We start from the raw sequence: 22,333 nt of genomic DNA, 5'->3' as shown, positions 1-22,333 counted from the left end.
GATCAGTAATAACAGCTTTGAGCTCTTAAGGGATTCAATACTGACCCACATGTCACAGAGGTGCTGCTTTGGTCTACACCTGTACTGCCTGTATGATAGCCACAAGCTACATGTGTTTATTTAAAATTAAATTTGGCAACTAAAATGTGTCATCCGAATTTATCTTCACAGGCATACTAATAACATTTCACATTCAATTTAATATGATTATGTAAAGAGAATGGTCTCTAAATTTAATAGTTCTGCTGCAGAACTTTTCCATCATCAAATAATATTCTTTTTTTTTTCCACTGATACTCAGAGGTAACTCCAGGCATTGCTCAAACACCACTCCTGGTGTCAGGGATCAAATGGGAGTTGGCTGCATGCAAAGCAGGTGCTTGATTCCCTTACTATCTCTCTGGACCTCAAAAAATATTATTTTGCTCTGCACTGACATAAATTATTTTTAAAGAACAACATATATTCCACTGTAGAAGCCTAATAAAGTCTTTCTTAGAATTTCCTCTCTAGTATCTATTTAAAATATATACAATAAAATTAAAATCAGTAAAGCTAATTAATGACAAAATTTTATAATTAAACATACTACTTCAATATCTGATCTACATTCATCAGATGGTTTGGATACTTGATTTTACTCAAAAACATAGAATAATTATTCATATTTGGAAATAAGATGTTGTTCCTCAAGAATTAAGGTGGTCCAAATGCTAAATTATATGACATTTCAATCAACCAACCAGAGAGAAGTGCCTTTCTATATGCATTATTATGAAAACTGTGAACAAGAAAATTTTTGCCTCACTAGCAAGAATTCTGTTCTACTCAGATTATTTAATACAAATAGGTACAGCACAAAATACAAATGATCAGGTAAGAAATGAAAATATTATAAAGCACTTTTTCAAGGAAATTTTTATCACCCATTTGGGAGAACAATATTATATCAACATTACTAATGAAGATGCCAAATAACTGATATCATATTTCCAGTCTGAATATCAGAAAGTACAGTGATATGGTATTGCAGATAAGAAAAATGGCAGAAAAAAGTATTTATAAAAAAATGACTTAAATTTATCTTGTATATGGACAGGAGCTAAAAATGAAGAAATCCATAAAATACTGAAATAAAAACAAGCTAAGAAATTAACAAGTAATAAAAGAAGAAACAAAGATAATTCTGGAAAATAAATTAAGGCCACTTGGCTAAAAAGAAAAATAATTTAGCATGCCAGAATAAACTGCTCTTAATCACTGCCTTAAATACAAAGCAGGTTTTGAAGAAATGGATAGTAATTTTCCCTAAATTTTTCTGCAATGAAGGAAATTTTCACTCAAAGTAAGTCAATTACTCCAATGATAAAATTAAAATTGCTAATATTTCGTTCATTGTAGAGCATCATTTAGTTCTGTAGATACACAAGTTTTGTGTGTATATATGTATATGTATACACATATGTACTGTATATATGTATATGTTGTATCTATGTAAATATGTATATATACACATATATTCTCATATATACACACATATGTATACATATATAGATATATATATGGGAGCATATTCCAAGTGTTCAAGCTTGATCATTCTGAGTATTAAAATTTAAAAGTTATTTTCAATCATCCTTATGACTATACAACAGATGGCTAAATGCTTTTAAAGTCTTAATAATTATTATTTTTTTGCCAATTTCTAATTACAATCTTATCTAAAATGTCCTGTCTGTTTTTAATTGAGCATTTTATGGGAAGTAAAAAATGTCATTAAACTTTGTTATAGTTAATAATTACAACAAATTTGAGATACACTTCTGCAAGAGCACTCTCATTTATTTCTTAATTATAGGTTCTTCAAATATTTGCCATTTAAAATTATGATTTTCTTCATGAAACCTGATGATGTGTCTCCCTTTCAGAATTCTATTTAAACGTAGGAATAATTTGGCCCAAATATTTAATTTAGTAGAGAAAACAGATACAAAATCATGAAGTGTTACATTCAAGACCATATACTGGTAATAGGATTAAGATTGAAATTCAAGTCTCCTTTTGCTATCCCAGTGTTTACTATTAAGGACTAAGGATGCAATTTAGCAATAGACACTTGGCTTGTATGTGTGAGGCCCTATATTAAATCCCTACCACTGTACAATAGAAAAAATAATTCAAAAACCCCCAAATGTTTATAATTATATACATGACCACTACAAACATTTCCTACTGCTAATGCTACTACAACACCATTATTCCCAATCATTCATTTTGGCAATACTCTGCTGAGTCTCTGTTTCAAGCAATGCCTATTAAAAGCACTTTAATGCAATATATGTATTTCTTCCAATTATCCTGCAAAACAAAATATTTCTATACTTGACATGTGTAAAATTCAAAGTTCAGAGAAGTCCTATTACCTGCTCATAGATATAAAGCTTTAAGTGTATTACCATACTTATCATAATTTTCAGCCGTTTTTTTTTTAACTCCAACCATGAGTTTATTTTTCATGTTCTATTTAGGCTATATTGGCTTTCTCACACTAGGTTCCCCTAAGTCTGAGTTAGATTTTCAAAGTTCTTACCAATCTGACTAATTATCTCACAATTCTCAGCTGATTCTGTTCTCAGTTCCAGGAAGTTATCTTACATACTGCACATACAATTAGAGAAATCAAACTTCTGTTTATTGACTTGTGAAACAATTTTGTTCTCTGATTACCTTAACTATATCTAAATTTTCAATAAAAATGCTTTGGAAACCTGATTTCTATTATGCTTTTTAGTGACTTTTAATTGAAAATGACATTATGAATTTGTATTATTTATATGAGGAAGTTGATATTATAAAAGAAATAAGAGAAACATAGAAATAAAATATCTCTGTAATTTCCAAATCTTGTTTGTAGTTTGGACTCTATGCAGTATATGTTTTATATATATATATATATATATGCTATATGGTAATATGGTATATATGATAATATACATGTATTTAGCATATACATATTGTTATACTATTTTAATATACAAGCATATAGTATATAATTTAACATATACATATGTACATGTGTATATCACTGTCCATCACTGTCCTCCCGTTGCTAATTGATTTGCTCAATCGGGCCCAGTAACGTCTCCATTGGAGACTTTGTTGTTACTGTGTTTTGCATATCGAATACATCACGGGTAGCTTGCCAGGCTCTGCCATGCAGGTGAGATACTCTCGGCAGCTTGCCGGGCTCTCTGAGAGGGGTGGAGGAATCGAACTTAGGTTGGCCATGTTGGCTGCTCGCAAGGCAAACGCCCTACCGCTGTGCTATCGCTCCAGCCTATGTGTATGTATGTACTAAAAATTTATATTAACCATGTCGTGCGTATAGTATACGTATGCTAACTATACATACACACACACACTTATTTCCAAGTCGGGCTTCAGAGTAGTTTGAACTCATTATAAATTATCAGTACAAATTATATATATATGATAATCTATACATATATATGAATATATATTCCTCATTAGCTAGAAATATAAAGATCATAGAAAGTACTCTCCTTAAAATTACCACCCTAATAATGCAAACATTATTTAATTGAATCCTAAAGATAACTATAAGAATAAAATGTAATAATTTTCCCCATTTTGGGACTGGAGTGACAGTACAAAGGGCAGAACATTTGCCTTGCATATGGCTGACCCAGGCATCCAATATGGTCCCCAGAGCACTGCCAGGAATAAAATTCTTGGGTGCAAAGCTAGGAGTAATGTTTGAGCATTGTTAGGTGTGGCCCCCAAACAAAAACAAAAACCAGTCAGCCAGTCAAACAAACAAAAAACTCCCTATTTCACTAAATGGGAAATTTTGACTAAAGAGGATAGTAAATTCCCCAGAATTAATAATCCATATTTGTAAGTAGCTTCAAAGATTGTGTTATTGCACCCCATTGCTTCTTCATTCCCAGAAAACTGGTGTACGATTTATACCATGAATATGTTTTAATGATATTAAGCAAGAGTTGCCAAAATTGTCAAAATAATGAAATTTAGATAGAGTACTAAATATGTAAAAATGCTGCAGTCTTGTAGTCTAGAATAAGATTTTTAGATCATCACAAGTGCTTGTCTCCAATTTAATTAGAAACATATTTACGCATCGTGCACAAATGTGTGTGTTTGTGCCTTATGAGAAAAACAAAATTGCAGATTGAGTAGAAGAGAGCAAGAGGAATTGAAAATATTTTCTAAAATAAATGGATTAATTCTAGATTATAATAATTAGATCAGTTCATCAAAGCATCACAATATATCTTCTGATTGCTATCCTAAAGGGAAGATTTATAAATATATATATATATATATATACATATATATACCTCATCTCTGTCTAATTTCCAACTTATTCAGTGTAGAAAATGATATTGGAACCACACACCCTTCTATTTGGACCTATTCCATCTTTGAGTCTAATTCTACTGTTGCCACCATTAAAATGAGTATTTCTGTGGGACTGGAACAGTCATACTAGACCAAGCCAGGCTTAATATGTTTTGTACAGTTTAAGAGGTTAATTTAGTCAGCCAGCTCATTATGTTCATTTGTGTTAAATGGAAAAATTGTAACAGTCAAAAAGGGCAAAATTCATTGGGTAAGACCCTGATAATATAATGGAGCATAAAACCTCTAGAATTTTTTTTATCATAGTATTTCATAAGATATATACCCACACTTACTGGAAGATTATCCAACTCAAAAGACCTGAAGGTCATTTCAAAGTCAGTAACCACAGAAACATATACTTGTGAGAAATATGTGTTACTTTGAAACTACCTGGACCCAGAAGCCTCCTATCCCTATTCTTGCATTTATCATTTTATGGATGTAAGTGTACTAAAGTAGGGCATATATATAATATAATTTGCAGCCAAATCATAAAAAGAATAGTAAAATACTCTAAAATTTAGTACCAACAAATATCTATGTTATGGAACAAAATGCATCACAGAGGAAAATTCGAAGAGGAAGTGTGACTTTTAATACGCATTTTTAAACAATTTTTTTTCTCAATTTTACAACCATCTATGAAGAGTTCTGATATTCAATAAAGTGAAGAAAGAACAAAAGACTCAATTCCTACCTCTAAAAGAAAAGTGAATTAGGAAAAGGCCTTATGAGAGCCAACTATTTATACTATTTTGATGTTTCCAAAATGCTTAAACTCAGTTAAGAGGTATGCTTCTCTCCTAAGGGGACAGGGGACAAGGGAAGCAAGGTCCACTTTGCATGACAAAGGTCAGATTTCTGCAGGCAAATGAGATTTCTATAGTTAACAGTTCCTAGGCTGTACTGTCTAGCTGGATCTTAAGAGGTCAAGAAAGGTTCCAAATTGTGCTTACTACTTATAGGATACCCCTAGGGCCACTTTAATCATTCTAAGGTCACCAGGACTTTTCTGACTCTGATTCTAGCTTTACACTCTTAAATCTTGCTACTTCATATTAGCAATTCATTATTGATTAAGGTGAGAAAAAAACATAAGAAATTTATTATTCCATGTAGCTCAAAAGACAGAACATTATTACTAAATAACTCTTTAAAATCTTACTAGATTGAATATAGTGACATTTCAGTAGACCACAAAGGGTGATAATTAGCCCTCAATAGGAAAGCCTGACTCAGTTACAGCTATGCTGGTATTTACATCATGACCCCACTGCAGCTAATTCAGATCTCATTAATATGATGAAGTTTATAGAAAAAATTATCTTAAACATTTTCTTCAAGCATCATATTTTTAATGTTGGTATATTTTATTACTTCTTTATTATCAAATCACAAAAAAATACAATATATGCACGTACAAAAGTTGTTTGATTTCCAATGCTGTTCTTTTCATAGCAAATATTCCTAAATTTTCTGAGTGGAATGGAAATATACTGTTTGGATTATACAATTACTATAATCCATTATATTTTAATCAAGTTGGAAGAGTTCTCCCTGTAATAATTTATGAATAGTATTTTCACTGTAATTAATGAAGAGTATCTCAAGTACGTTAAATAATACGTAGAAAATCTCTGCATTTATTTCTATCATAGTTACTTAAACAGCTATTGGGAAATTAAGGAATATTTTGAAACCCCTAAAAAATTAAAAGAATATTAAAAGTAGTTTAAGTACTTTATTGATCCAATTTTGAAAATGTTGGTTTTTATAGTTCTTTAGGGAGAACTCTGAAGTACTGTACAGATAAAATATACTCTAGAAAAGGGCATTATGTTCCTACTGGAGAGAGGCACATTAAAGGTCTTTCATATTTGTGCAGATTTTCATTCATTTTGTTACTCCTGGGAATGATTTCTCTGGATTTTGTTGTATATTAATAATTTCTGCAGGAATAAATGAGCTTACTATTCATTCTGCACAGAGGGAAAAAGCAAAGCTGTTATCCTGGAAACAGTGAGAGAAAAAGTATGGGATTTCATCAGTACTCCTAAGTATTGAAAAAGGGTAGATTTTCTTTCTGGTTCCAACTCTGTGAAAGTTGGATCTTTTCTGGTTGCAACTGCCACTTCTTTTCAAAGTCAGTGTCAGTTCTGCAGTCAGTTTTCAATCTCCCAGTGGTAAGAATATATTCAAAAGCTGTGTGCACAGCAGGGGGGGGGAGTCTTTCTCCATGAATGTAACTATATCACTCATCAGTAACCCCTGCCATAAGGGGACTTGTGTTTTCTTTCCTTTTAGTGAGTTCTAGGACTCCTGAATGCCAGTCACTGCCCTGAGGCCTGGGGCAATAGTCACAGAATCTCTGTCAATAGTTGCAACATATACCATTGGTGCAAGTAAATTTCAAGTCTGTGGATCCAAGTTTCTACATTCTAAAATTCATATCCATTACGGTTCAATTTTTATATATGATACTCCAGATTTCCGAAATTCGTGTCTTCTTAACATGCATTCTTTCATCCCAGAAAAGTTTATTTATGTGAAAGGCAATCTGATTTATAGATTTTAATAGTGTGAAAATCAACACAATATACAAAAATCATTTGTCCTATTGCGAAGTATTCTTGAAGCAATTTTACTTCCTGAAATAGTTTACTAAATTCATGGTTTTAAATTCGAAGTACAAAACTATTTTGATTATTATAACAGAAATTGATTATTAAGCATTGCATTGCAGTACTTGAAAATCCCTCCCCAGTGCCTGGTACAATAGGGCTTGATGGGAGGAAAAACATTCTTATTTGTGATTAATTTTATCTTTAAATCTTCATTATGTTACATGTAAGTTAGATAACAAAATGTCATAAATTTGCAAATCTACAAAAATTCTTACACTATAGATCCATTTAAATCATTCAGAATTGCTTGGAATATAAATGAATATAACTGGTTGAAATAATTTTCCACTCCATAGACAGAATGAACAAATTGCAAGCCCAAATAAATACAATGGACACAGTAATTCTTTTTGGTTTTGTTTGGGGGTCACACCTGGCTATTCTCGGGGGACAATATGGAGTGCTGGGGATTGAACCCAGGTTGGCTGCCTGCAAGGCAAGTGCCTGACCTACTGTATTATCTCTCTACTCCCCCCACCCCCACTGTGATACTTTTTAAAATACCTTTACAGGTTAATTGTGAATATAAAAATGCTTAAATTTACAACTTAAAACACTGTGAGATTTATAACAGAATATATACAAGTGCTACTTTATATCTACTACCGAGAGTATTCGATATGCCAAACACAGTAACAACAAAGTCTCCAATGGAGACGTTACTGGGCCCGCTCGAGCAAATCGACGATCAACGGGAGGGCCTTTACCTTTACCTTTACTTTATATCTAGCTAATGTTTAGTGTCATAGATCCTAGTCTATAACACATTAAATATGCATGTAGTAGAGATGTAAGCTAGAAGAAGATGAAGCTGGAAAATAAATGCAGGTCTAGAGCCATCAGGTTGTTACTAAATTCCAAATTTCCCCTAAGTAAGTTTAACCTTAATTCTATTATATGAGATAATATTAGCTACAAAGCTTCACTCTGAGTACTCCAGTAATCTGAGATGTTAGGCAAGTCACTCACTTGGAAAGTAGCCTGGGTCTTATCTGTTTTCAGGACTGAAATAATTATTTTTTAAGCGTGTGGGGAAAAGGTAGTTAATATTTATACTTTTGTAGTAAATGGTCAAGGTTAACAGAAAAATCTGATAAATGAAGGGCAGTACAGAAGCACCTATTAATGGAGGCCATTAAAATTTTCTGAGAAATCAAATTTCTATTTTATTCTTAGTAGAAAGCAGTTTGTGACGAACTCAAGTATGACAAACTTTTAAATAAAATAAAAACACTTTGATTATGTACTGAAGAAACTCATGTAGAAATGAAGAAACTCATGTATACAAGTACACATTGTACATAAACCTGTGTGCTGATGATAGGGGTGGAGAGGTCATTAATGGGTATGGCTCAAATTCTTTGATTTTCTTCTGAGGCATGAAGAAATGAAATCACAGGTATGTTATGGAAGGACAAATGGAGTCTTCTTGTGAATAAACTTACCAGTTTTTCGAAGAGGGAAGTCATCCTTTCCGTCTTGTGCTCCTGGTAATGTGTATTTGTAGGATGGAGAGGTTCCACTCAGGGGAGGAGAGCTTTGATCCAATGATGTGTGGTGGGCAGCCCTAGAAGAGAAAAAGCAGATTTGCCATTTATGTTGGAGTTTCAGCCACATGCTGGTCAGCAATAATTAGTTGCACATGTTGTCTGTGTGTCTCTGTTGTGTTTGTGTTCTTTCTTTGGCATGTATGAACCACAACCTCATGTAACCTAGTTCACTTTAGCAGTCTGTCAGAATAGGCTGCAGTATATTTTGTCATCATCAAACCAAAGTTTGCTTTCCTAAAAGAGAGAGATTATCAAGAATCTGAATTCTGCTGACAGGATAGGGAATATTTGCTTAACATAGAGTATAAAAGCCATCATCTGGATTAATTTGAGTAAAACATGTAGAACTGAGGTGAAAGTAAACACATAGAAGGGTTTGGTCTAACAAACCTAGTAAAGAGTACATCACAGCACATAAGGGAGGGTTTTCACTGAAGACACAGCACTCTGTCAACAATGTTGGGTGCCCTGATTTCTACAGCATTTCCAAGGTAAACAGTTTCAGAGCATAATTATCTTCAGTATAAAGCTGATTTTTAAAAAACAGTTATTTTTCCCTCATTAATACTGTGAGAAGAAATTGTCTTATTAAGGACAATTTTATTGCACTGAATACAGATTAGAGAGTGCATATAAACACCCATAATTACTATAAAAGAAAAAAATAGTAGCTAAGAGTAGTATCCTCACCATGTTGTTATTCTATCTGCATTATTTATTTGAATCATACTTTCTCAAAAATTAATTGTCTTGATGTGTTTGATTTAGGTATTACTGAAACAATGTATTTAAAGTAGATTCCATAAATTAATGATTTATGGCTGTCTCGAGTTAGATCCTACTAAGTTCAAGGCAGTAAAAAAGGGATTGCTAAGTAACATTTGAGAGCCATGTTTAAAATACCCAAGGGAACAGCTCAAACATTTTTAGCTGACAAGTTGTTTGCATGTTGATTTTTTACTAAAAAAGGGTATTATCTATCTTAAAACATACTTTACCTTTGAAAGACCATAAATTAGTTATAAATAACATCTGGAGCTTTAAGCAATAAAATATTCTTTAAAACTACTTATGACCATTTGAAAATTTTCATTAGAGATTAATTTCTTAGATCAACTGACATGCCTGAAAGAAATTATTCAGGCCAAAAAACTATAAAACATTCTGGAATTTAGGGATCTGAAGAAGGAAAGATACTGAGGAAACAGAATTGTAAGTACAATAATTCTCTAATTAGAATTCTTGCAGCAAGTACAATTTGAATATAACAAGTAATCATGTCTTTACTGGCTTATTTTTGATGGAGTATTAAAAAATATGTAAGTGTAAAACCAATGTTCATTCAGAAAACAGAATTCTAAAATTGCAAAGAAAAGAAACTATTATTAAGCCATTATCCAAAAGTGTTTCTCCTATGATTTGGCCCTGATATTTTTACCATAAGGGCCATTCCCAGGAATACTTGTTCTCGAGCTGGTTGGCCCACACCAAGGGCCACTGGGGATAGGCTGCAATGCCAAGGATAGATCTCAGTACCCTGCATATGCAAGGCCTATACTCAGCCACTTGAGCCCTCACCCACTCCTAATATTTAAAATACCAGGTCCTTCAGATATTCACGCACAGAATTGTGTATTGTATAGCATGTCATTCTTGAACTTGGGAAACACAGTTCCATAAATATTGTAATAACATGGCTTTTTGCAGTTTGTGTATCAGAAACCAATCTGTTCTCATTTCACTAGATGCAGAGACATGAGGTGAAGTGAGCAAGGACAATCTCATCACCGTAGACCGAGATTTATCTAACTGCTTATCTCCCTTCTCTTTCCTCCTTGTCTTTCTTTTTAAAAAAAGAACAAAAAATATGGACTTATAAAAATAACTCTGAACTCCTTCTTACATCAAGCCAAGTAAAATAAAGTTTCAACATGCCAAACGTTCAACACTGATTGCAAAGATACCACTCACACCACCTGAGAACAGAAAAATGTGAAATACTAATTAATTTCTATGTCCCACGCACATTTCATGTATTCATTGACCAGAGACCTGACATATTTCCCTACCCTCAAGATGATAGTTGTGAACATAATTAAGCAGTGCTCTTTGTTAAGCAGTCTTTATTTTATAGGACTGTCCCCATTCCAACAACCTTACAGAGACTGCACTACTATCATTCCTCTTTTACCGAGTAGAAAACTAACTGAGTTTTAGAGAATGCAAGGAACTTACCTACAACCACAGAAATGGCAGACCCCAGCTTTGTGGCCAGGTAAGCTGCATCTAGAATCTGTATTTATTATTATAGAACCCTGGGTATTAAAAGAGCTAAACACAACATACGTGTACCAGAGCTTGGGATGGCGGCTCACGGAATGATTTTTTCCATTAGTTGGAGTGTCTTTCGTTGCTGATTTACTCAACAGGAATTCTTGAAGCTTCTGCTTTACTTCTGTACTTGCCACTGCCCCTAAACACGCACATGGAGAAACAGATGTTGATTTGGAATTTTGTCCTCTAATGTCTCTAAGTTACTAAGCAAAAATTGAGAAGTAACACCACTGGTCACAGCATATGATGTTTTCTTATTAAAAGAAGAAACAAGAATCTCAACAGGCTTTAGAAAACGGTATTGTAATGTTTTGTAATTACAGCTTCAATTGCCATTCTTTTTTAAAAAAAAACCTTCTATGATTTCTTTAATTGCTTTTGCAGAAAGGGCATTCCCAGAATTAAAGCTCCATTTTCTCCCTTTAGGCTTTGAAAAATAAAGCTGAGGAACAAAACATTTGTGGAAATTAAGAATCTTGAGGAAACATATACGTAATTAAAATATTAAGTAACATTTTCTTAACTGCTAGTTTGAAAACTTAAAACTTTTTTGAACACTAGACAAATGAATATTGCTGACAACTTCAGTTCAACTTTGCTACTAGATTTTGAAATGGCTTCATACAGGGGAATTATTTGGATCTGTCTCCCTCTTGTGGATAGATTTTTTTTTTTAACAAATGTTCTGCCTTCAAATCTTCCCCTAAATATGAGTACCAAAAAATATGAAACAGAGGCAACTTTTGATATACAGTACAATTATTATTTGATCAGGAAGAAACAGCAGGAAAATGTGGAAGTCAGTTTATTATTTAATTGGATAGCCACCTATACTCTTTAGGGATTTTTTTTAAGATTTAAAGCCAGACAATGTTATATTTACTTCTCGAAATGCTCCATAGAAAGAACAGAGAGATCTATTCTGTGAACGTCACAGCTTGGTGCGGGGGTGGGGGTAGGGAATGTCTATCATTAATTCTTTTCATTAAATACAGACAATTTGACATGTCTCGGTCCACTTTTTATCAGCCTTCTTTCTGAATGTCGATCAGCTAAAGAAGAATGCATCTTTTACCCTGGTGCCTCTTACTTTCTCGTCCTCTGTCTTTGCCTCTGAGAGGAGGAAGCTGTTGTTCTCTGCGGTGCCTCTCCACTTCCTGTTCTTGTCTCTGCTGCTCCAGTTTCTGCTCCTTTTCTAGGAGTTCTTGTTGCTGTTTTATGGCTAAAAGTTCCTGTTGCAACTTGCGAGAAGAGAAAGACATGAGCGTATGCAATTTCTTTAGGCTTCACAGTCATAAGTAACCAAATAAATCAGAATTACAATGAAATGTTACAATCTGTTTACAATTTGACCAACTTATTTGTCCTTTAAAAAATATATTACTAAACTCTAACAACAAGAAATGAATGACGCAGATGACCTTAATGTCATCTCTAAGTTTTAGGTAGCTTTAATAGCTGTGTTACCCTATCAAACTATTAACAGATTTTCTCAGATCTTTAATTCCTGAGTATCTGATATGTGTGTATGTGTGGTGTGTATGTTAAAACATACATACATCTCTCTCTCTCTAAATATATATATATATGTATATAGATAGATAGATAGATAGATAGATAGATCTTTATATACACACATACAATAAACAGACAGGAAGGAACTGCCCAAAATTTTACTGTACCAAATCTCGTATTATAAATCAATATTATAAATAAATAACTGATTTCAACTTGTTTTTAGATGTGTGGCACCACTCCAGGTGGAGAGCAGGAAACCCCTAGGGTCACACCCAGTGGTGCTCAAGAGGCCATGTGGTGCCAGGGAATGAACATAGGGCCACACACATGCAGAGCATGTTGTCTACTACTTTGAGTCATATCCATAGACCATGATTCTTCACGTCTTACTCTGAGAAATGGTCTCAAAATAATTAAACTTAATAAGAAGGAAAGTTAAAAAAAATATAAAAAGGAAAGTTATGGTTTGAACTAAGGGAAATCTACCTGGAGTAAATGAATGCTTAAAATTTCAAACTCTTTGGAGGTTTTTAATAGAATGACATAGTTGGTCTATCCACAACAGGATCTTCTTTTTAAAAACAACACACTGAAGTCTATTCTGTTCAGCTAGTGCACTAAAACCTTCAGGTAGCATTCTCCTCCGGTTGTTCATTGATTTGCTCGAGCAGGCACCAGTAACATCTCCATTTTGAGACTTGTTGTTACTGTGTTTGGCATATAGAATACGTCACGGGCAGCTTGCCAGGCTTTGCCGTGCAGGTGAGGTACTCTTGGTAGCTTGCCCAACTCTCAGAGAGGGGCGGAGGAATTGAACCCGGGTTGGCTGGGTTGATTGGGTTGGGTGTGTGCAAAGCAAACGCCCTACCCTCTGTGCTGTTGCTCCAGCCTGAAACCTTCAGGTAACAGAAATAAGGAAGAAAGCAATTCCATAAAATCACACACTTTGATACACTATTGTTTGGCTGTCTGAATCCCTTTAGTCACTCGAAACAATAAATGACAGAAATATGAAGCATTCTTAATAATTAATTTCAGTTTCTCCAAATTAAGGAATAGGTATCTGTGGATAACAATTAAAGTGCCTACTGAGGAATAACTAAAGACCCTGAATTTGACTTAAGCTCTGACATCCCTAGATAAGATATTCACCCAGCAATTTTCAACCTTTTGTATTATTCTGTGAATTAGTGGCTGAAAATTGCTGATTTACATAACTCACTGATTTAAATAACTGCTCAGAGGTTTGACCCCTCAATTTCACACTCATAACAAATATGAAATTTGGTATCCAAGTTTGAATGCTATTAAATTATTACTATTTTTTAACCTCTTGATACTACTGAAGTTAGTATGATACACGATGTGTATTATATGGATACTTAAAGCTCTGAAATTTATATTAAAAGGCATTAGAACAAAAATTTAAAAACTCTACAGCTGGCACCTGAGTCACTTCACAACAGAAGTCCATTCTGAAGGTCAACCAAGGTGGTCTGACTACTGCCAAAAGGATATGGTTAAAAGAATTTATGGATACCCTTTATAGGAAAAGTTTTGGCATTCTGACATGTATATATTTATCTTTTAAGGGGTCACTGTCACTGTCACTGTTAAGGGGTATTTTTTATATATTTCACTTTTTAAAAATTGTAATTCTAAACATACTTAATAGAGTTGATCAAACTAACATAGTGCTTAACTGGAAGCCCCAAGGGAATTTACATTTATCTCAGGAATCTCAATTTTTTTTTCTTGGGAAGAGAGAGGCTGGAGTCACACCTGACAGTGCTTAGGGGCTACTCCTCGCTCGCTCTCAGGGGTGACACCTGGTGGAGCCAGGGATCAAACTAGGGCTACTTGTATGCAAGGTAAGTGCTTTAAGCCCTGCACTAACCTACCTGACCCTCAAAAAATAAACTTTTACAGTTTTAATCTACTATTCATTATTTTAAATTTTATTTTATTGAATCACCGTGAGATATAGTTACAAGCTTTCATGTTTGAGTTACAATCACACAATGATCAAACACCCATCCCTCCACCAGTGTACATTCCCCACCACCAATATATCCAGTATACCCGCACTTTCCCATGTCCCCCTCCCTGCTGCCTGCATGGCAGGCAATATTCCCCATACTCTCTCTCTACTTTTGGGCATTATGGTTTGCAATGCAGATACTGAAAGGTTATCATGCTTGCTCCTTTAATCTACTTTCAGCACACATCTCCTATCCTGATCAATTCCTCCTCCAACGATCATTTTCTTAGTGATCCCTTCTCTATTCCAGCTGCCTTCTCCCCTCCCACCCCATATATCCCTTCCTGCTTATGAGGCAGCTACAGAGCAATCTTCCTGGCCCTTGTATCCACTGTCCTTGGGTGTCAGTCCAATGTTACGTTATTTTATATTCCACAATGAGTGAAATCCTTCTATATCTTGTCCCTCACTTTCTGACTCATTTCACTTAGCATGATACTCTCCATATATGTTCATTGCATCATAATAACCAAAACCTGGAAACAACCCAAGTGCCTGAGAACAGACACCTGGTTAAAAAAATGTGGGTACATCTACACAATGGAATACTATGCAGCTATTAGGAGAGTAGGAGAGTTGAAGTCATGAAATTTACATTTTTATGGTGATAAAAATGAGGTTAAAACAAATAAATCTTCACTCCTCCAGTTTCAGATGCTTTGGGTTAGGAGAGGAGGGGCTTGACTAAGTTCCAGTTATAGAGGCATACAAGACAAAGCTGGGACAGCCACTTACTGTCTAGTCTTGGACCAAAGTACAGTATATATCGAGGCCTGATCTGAATGGGTGAAAAAAAATGAGATAGAAGCATCTCAGTCAACAGATGCTACATATAGAAACCAAAGATACAGAACTTAAAAATGTCAGTAGAGTTTGATTTTCAATTTAGCCAGAGCCTGATTGTTGGGTGACTTAGATGAAGCTGATTTTATCCTGAAGTGAGGAACCCAATGAGAAATTCCATTAAGTTTTATAGCAGAGGCAGTGCATGAGATAACTTGACAGGGTCTCTTACATTTAGGCAGTAGCTGACCTGTAGAGGATTCAGTTTTCTAGGTTTTTTTAGTAAGACCCAACTACTAGTTGGTCTTTTGAATTCTGAATTCAAAATTTTTATCAAACTATTGCTATGAACCCATGGAAGACTTGAAACTCTTCTTTTTAAAAACCCTACACTAAAAGCTAAATAACTTGTCTTTTTTCTCTGAACATATACCATACAGAAGGACAGAAGAAATAGGGGCTAATATTTTCATTTACAGAAGACTCATCAGAATGTAAAGGGAAGAAACAAAAGCTCATGTTATGGCCATTATTTTCTTTTTTCCTTAAACAATCTGTCCTCCTTAGTCTAGGGAAGGACCTAATATTTCCTTCTTTAGGGCCTAATATTTTAAAAGGTTTATCTCTGTGATTTATCTTTCAGATTGACAACTGAATAAACAATTACATCCAAATAAACCATTATGTGGGTCCCATTAATACTATGTTAGTTTGAGATTTCACACACAAAGGCAAGGTCTTTGTCCTTTTGTTGGTCTGAAAAAGTTACAGGGCAGACCTTTGTCCAGGTACCCTTTAAAGATTTAAGCGGGTAACACACCTGGGGGAAATGTTGCAAGCAGATAGTGGAACCCAGTGATAGATATTTTTGGAAATAATAAGGTTTAGAAGAAATTGGCAAGCCTGACTTAGCCCAAAGGCATGGAGAACACATTCCTTTGGGATGAAAATATTGAGATCTTTGGAGATGGGGAAACTGAGATACAGAAACTGAGGTGCCACCCAGAGAAGGGTGGACCTGTTCAGAAAAGAAGCTATATAGGAGAATCTAAATGTCCTGAACAGAATATGGAAGGACCATCAAGAGTCCAAGGTAACTGATGAGAGCCTGATTAACTTTTACGTGTGCAGAGAACTACAGGCAAGACAATTTAGAGAAATTATATAGAACCCCCAAAGACATTCTATGCTTATTCCACTCTGGAGAAGCCCACATTTTCTCTAGAACACATATTTCTCTTTCTCTTCCCTAACATTTATCTAAGTCAATTTCCTTCAATGAAATGATTTTGCTTCACTAAAAAGAAAGTTAATATAATTAAAGCATTGTTCACTGGGGTTTCCTCATAAAAACAGAATTTAATTGAATATCAAAGGCAGAAACTTTATAGCTGTCTCTCTAAAAATATATATATTTTAATTAAAATATCCCTAGACTTGAAAGGACATGTATGCCTTTAGTTTTTCATAGAATAAATTCTCAATTTTCTTTTAATCTATCTATGATTTTCTGATTTTTTTCCTTAAAATTATCCTCTTTCAATATTTTCCAGATGTTACTAAACCCACTCTAGTACTTTGTTTGGGTTAAAGTAACAATTACCTACTTGCTACTATTAACTTTTGAGTAAATTCAAACAATAATTTATTTTTAAAATTTTATTCTAACCTTTACAACTACAAAAGGCATGAAAAATAAATGAGGGAACTATCTAAATCAATAACTTATCACTGTGTCTTGTATTAAAAACAACATGACTTGTGTACTAGAAAATTGGCTCAAAATAGTTACTTAAATATAAAAATATGTTGGAAATAGAAATTTTATTCATCACTGCTATTTTTACATATCTGGAATAAATGACATAGATAAAGAAATCACTGTTTTTACTATTATTTCAAGGATCAAAACTGAAATAATATTTCAAAATCTTAAAAAAATAAGTACAAACTAAAGCAAAATTTCCTGAATTACAAAATAGTCAAAACTTTTGAGTCGTTTGATGATTCAAAATGATATCTTCACTTTTTATTTGCTTGTTTTTAGTTTGTAGGCTACACCAGCATAGATCAGGACTTATACCTATGCTCAGGTTTCACTTCTGGAAATCCTCAAAAGATAAGATGCAGTGCCAGGGATCAAACCAGGATTAACTACATGCAAGGCAAGAACAGTCCCTGTTCTATCTCTCTGGCCTCCTTTGTTCTTTTCTTTCTCTCTTTCTCTCTCTCTTTCTTTCTCTCTTTCTTTCTTTCTTTCTTTCTTTCTTTCTTTCTTTCTTTCTTTCTTTCTTTCTTTTCAAAACCATTTGTTACTTTTGGGGAAATATTAAGATCCTATGTATATATATTTATTCATAGTTGAGTTTCAGGCATATAATGGTCCAATACCAATCCTACCACCAGTGTCAACTTCTTTACACCAATGTCCCCAGATTCCCACTCGCCATCCTGCCTCCTTAATAGGCACATTTTTTAACTTAGCAGTATCGATTGGATTTCATACTTACAGCATTGTTATCTCTGTGGTTTAGATTTATACATATACCACACTTCTATATGCAGGCTGGAGTGATAGCACAGCGGTAGGGAGTTTGCCTTGCATGCAGCCAACATGGTTGACCCGAGTTCGATTCCTCCGCCCCTCTCGGAGAGCCTGGCAAGCTACCGAGAGTATCAAGCCCGCACGGCAAAGCCTGGCAAGCTCCCCGTGACGTATTCGATATGCCAAACACAGTAACATCAAGTCTCACAATGGAGATGTTACTGGGCCCGCTCGAGCAAAATCGATGAAAAACGGGAGGACTGTGACTGACTGTGACACACTTCTACAGCACTATGTACTAAGGCCCTTGGCCTCTACCCCTGTTACCTCCTGCCCATATCTTCTTTCAAGATTTCTCACAAGTCAGGGCTGAAGAGATAGCACAGTGGGTAGGGTGTTTGCCTTGCATGTGGCCGACCTGGGTTCTATTTCCAGCATCCCATATGGTCCTCCCAAGCATCGCTAGGAGTAATCCCTGAGTGCAGAGCCAGGAGTAACCCTTGTGCATCGCTGGGTGTGACCCAAAAAGCAAATAGCAAAATAAAATAAAATAAAATAAAATAAAAGATTTCTCACAAGTCAAACAATTTAAGAGTTATGCCAGTAAGGCTTGCTAGTAAAATAAAAAAATATATTATATTATCAAACATCTCTGGGACAATAAGATAAACAGACTTTCATGTTAAGAAAATTTTATAAAGCAAGAAACAGGTAATATTAACGTGACAAAAGTAGCAATGCACTGTAGCACTGTCCTCCCACTGTTTATCTATTTGTTCGAGCAGGCCCAATAACATCTCCATTGTGAGACTTGTTGTTACTGTGTTTGGCATATTGAATACATCACGAGTAGCTTGCCAGGCTTTGCTGTGCGGTCGAGATACTCTTGGTAGTTTGCCGGGCTCTCCGAGAAGGGTGGAAGAATCGAACCTGGCTCAGCCGGGCTGGCTGCACGCAAGGCAAACGCCCTACCACTGTGCTATGACTCCAGCCCAATGTGACAAAAGTATATATTAAAATACATTGGTCATATATATTAGTCCCATATGAATATACTTGTATACTATTATTGATAACCAAGTGATTAGTATATCAAACATCTATAATAAAGTATAAAATTATTATAAAGCTTATGCATAATAAAGTAATACATCTAAATTATTTTGAGCTAGTTAAATATAGCGATGGAAGATTTTAATAGATAGAAACTTTTTATATTGCTGTCATAATAAATTCCAATTAAACACCTATAATAGAACCAAAATACCTGTCTTAATAGTCTTTGTCAAGAAGCTGAAGGACATTTTACAAATAAAGCTAAATTAGGATTTATCTTGTAAGATAGAAGTGAGGAAATAGATACAGAGATATATCTTAAATGATCTGACAATAAGACAGTCCATTATAAAAAATTCTGAGACACCTTGACTTGGAGGCCAGCCACATGTGCTAGGGGAAAAGAAAGCTCAGATAGAGAAGGGAGCACCAAATAAAGGGTGTTGGGAGGATCCTCCCAGGATGGGAGAAGCATGCTGAAAGTAGACTATAGACCAAACATGATTGCCACTCAATGCCTGGTTTGCAAACCGCAGGACCCAAAAGGAGAGAGAGAGAGAGAACAAAAGGGAATGCCCTGCCACAGGGATGGGGGGATGGAGGGTGGGAGGGATGCTGGGACCCGTGGTGGTGGAGGATGGGCGCTGGTGGAGGGACGGGTACTTGATAGTTGTATAACTGAAACCCGAGCACAAAAATTTGTAAGTCTATAACTATAACTCATGGTGTTTCACTAATAAAAAAAAAATTCTGAGACAGACATATTTCTTCTAGAAAAATTTAAACAATTCACATCTCAAATTTATAATTATTTCTAAATTCCTTCATTAAATTCTTTTTATTCTACTAGACTCCTATAAAAACAATGAAAATATCTGCATTAGTATGATTTATATAGTATGTACTTCTCCTTAATTTCCTTTTATACTATTGTTTTAAATGTATACAATATAAAGTCCAATGTAACCTGGGGTCAGAGTATAGGAGGAAGGGCACTTGCTATGCAAACAGTCGACCCAGGTTTGGTCCCTGGAACCCCATACTGTCCCCAGCCAAGAGCAACCTCTGAGCACAGAGCCAAGAATAAGGCCTAAGCAGTGCTGGGTGTGGCCTAAAAACCACAGGGGAAAAAAAAATCAAATTACAAAAAATCCTACGCAATAAAGAACAGGACTTAATCTGATTGTTCATAGTTTTCCCTTTATTAAACTGAGAGAGTGGCCCTCTCCTCTTAAAGTGACTGATTTATTATATGCATAGATTTTAGAAGTATAAAATGCTTCTCCCAGGCTAATCATCTTCTTGGGAAGAGTAGACAGGGCAAATGAACAGAATTAGATAGAAAAGAACAAAAAACAAAGTATGTAGCTGATTCCCTATTACAGTTGCTGTAAACTAAGGTCCAAAGGAGCAGTAGAAGCATCTACAAAAAACAAGACAAGGTTTTAGGGATTATTTTTAGTAGGTCCCTAAGGATTTCACAAGCCTAACCACCATTTTCTTGAAACCACACTTCTAAGTCTCAGTCAGGATGAGGTGCTCCTTCCCCGCCCCATACTCCTTCATGCTCTGGCTCAGTCTCCTGAAGGACAAAAGGGCAAAGACAAAGCAACATTTGCTACCTTGATGTGCTCCTGAAGCTGAGCCTGGTGCTGCCGGGTCAGGTTCTCATGCTGTTTCTGAAATTCTGCAATCAAGAGCTGCTTCTGGATTTGCTGCTGTTGCTGGATGAGGAGTAACTCTTGCTGTAGTTGCTTCTCACGAACTACAGGGTCCACCACTGGCATCATCATCCTCAGGTCTGTCCTTAGGTCTAAAGGTGAGATGGGCTCCAGGCCCACAGGAACCTCTGATTTCACATCCACTGGAGGACCAGCAGTGGAGAGGGGAGAAGAAAAGACAACAGAGACCTGGAAATTAGCACACTCCTTTGGAAATGAACAAAACACAGAAGAAACTAAAACTAGTACCACAATGTTTACATCAACCACTTGAGATGTTTTATAATGATGATAAAAGCATGTTTATGTCAGTTCCAGTCAATAACTGTACAGAGCCAGATATATCAGATGTGTAGAAGCAATTTTATAGGTCAGTTGCTAATTTAATGCCGTGCTGTTCTATCGTAGATGTTAACAGAGAACTTTTAACACAAGTAAAGCTCCATGTGTTCGTTTGTAATCAGAAATTAATATTAACATTACTTAAGTAACAAACAACCTAATATTATTTATTTTCAGGGCTCATATCAAGCAAAGAAAACTAGAAAATGGTATGTTAGGATGTGAAGAAATGTTGGGCAGCTTCATCAAGCACAGGTATAATACCAGGTCCAAGCATCAAAGAGATAGAAGTCATTAAGATTCTATGTGTTAGTTTTACACATGGTAATCATCTATATCTCAGACACATCAGATCTAAAATAAAACAGCAAGAAAAATAGGTAGAGAAGCAAGTTTGAAACAAGTATCTAAATCCTACCACTGAAGGGAGGAAAGGTTTGATGACTTGAAATAATCCCAACAGGTATTACTTAAAATATAAAAATGGAGTAGATAATGTATATAAAATTCTAGGCACAACTCCTAGGAGATAACAATGCATCTTTTTAACCATAAAAGCTCACAGATACGGTACTTGCCTTGCACAGACCCTATCTAAGTTCCATCCCTGGGACCCATATGGTCACCTGAACCCCCCTGGAGCGATCCCTGAGGACAGAACCATGAGTAAGGCCTGAGCAATTCTGGGTGTGGCCCCCTAATAAAATCAAACAAACAAAACCCACCTCATTGTCTGTGGTTGGTATTAATCAATGTGTATGTCAAACTGGATGTATCCATTTCCACAAAAATCAAGGAAATTCTGTGGCTGAATGAAAAGAGGCAGCATAAAATAAATAGGGCTTTTTTTCCTTTTAAGTGGTGGTGGTGGTGGAGGGTCTGTGGCCACACCAACAAACAGCGTGCTCAGGGATTATTCCTGGATCTCTCCTCAGAAATTACTCCTTGATGGGGTTTGACTGGGCCATATGAAATGCTGAGGATTCAACCCAAGTCAGATGCATGTAAAACCAGTGCCCTCCCTGCTCCACTATTGCTCCAGTTCCAATATAAATGAATTTAAAAGGAAAGATTGGTGAAACTGAATGGCTGTTCCAAAATAATTGGTCAGTACTTAAAGCCAATCCTGCCCCCCACCAAAAAATAGGAGGGAGGGAGGGAGGGAGGGAGGGAAGAAGGGAGGAAGGAAGGAAGGAAGGAAGGAAGGAAGGAAGGAAGGAAGGAAGGAAGGAAAATTCCTATAGAATGAAATCTCCTATTTTTCTTTTTTGTTGCTTTTTGTGGTTTTTCATTTGGGGACCAGCCCCAATTGTTCT

At 35.3% G+C, this 22,333-nt stretch overlaps 1 protein-coding gene across 4 annotated transcripts in view; it reads right to left on the bottom strand.

Moving 5' to 3' along the window:
* Positions 1-22,333, bottom strand: part of HDAC9 (histone deacetylase 9) — a 1,023,935-nt gene that overhangs the window by 436,190 nt on the left and 565,412 nt on the right. For 2 of the 4 annotated variants that reach the window (XM_056118065.1, XM_056118064.1), the window contains exons 4-7: positions 20,577-20,818; positions 12,102-12,252; positions 11,030-11,150; positions 8,573-8,694 (exon numbers count right to left, since the gene is read on the bottom strand). In XM_056118065.1, coding sequence (XP_055974040.1) covers positions 8,573-8,694; positions 11,030-11,150; positions 12,102-12,252; positions 20,577-20,818 — 636 coding nt within the window. Of the gene's footprint in view, positions 1-8,572; positions 8,695-11,023; positions 11,151-12,101; positions 12,253-20,576; positions 20,819-22,333 lie in introns of all 4 variants that reach the window. The other 2 variants (XM_056118063.1, XM_056118067.1) reach the window with 2 other exon arrangements.

This window comes from Sorex fumeus, unplaced genomic scaffold (genome assembly GCF_029834395.1).
Source record: "Sorex fumeus unplaced genomic scaffold, SorFum_2.1 ptg000037l, whole genome shotgun sequence".
NCBI lineage: Eukaryota > Metazoa > Chordata > Mammalia > Eulipotyphla > Soricidae > Sorex > Sorex fumeus.
This window is presented reverse-complemented; position numbering and strand designations above follow the sequence as displayed.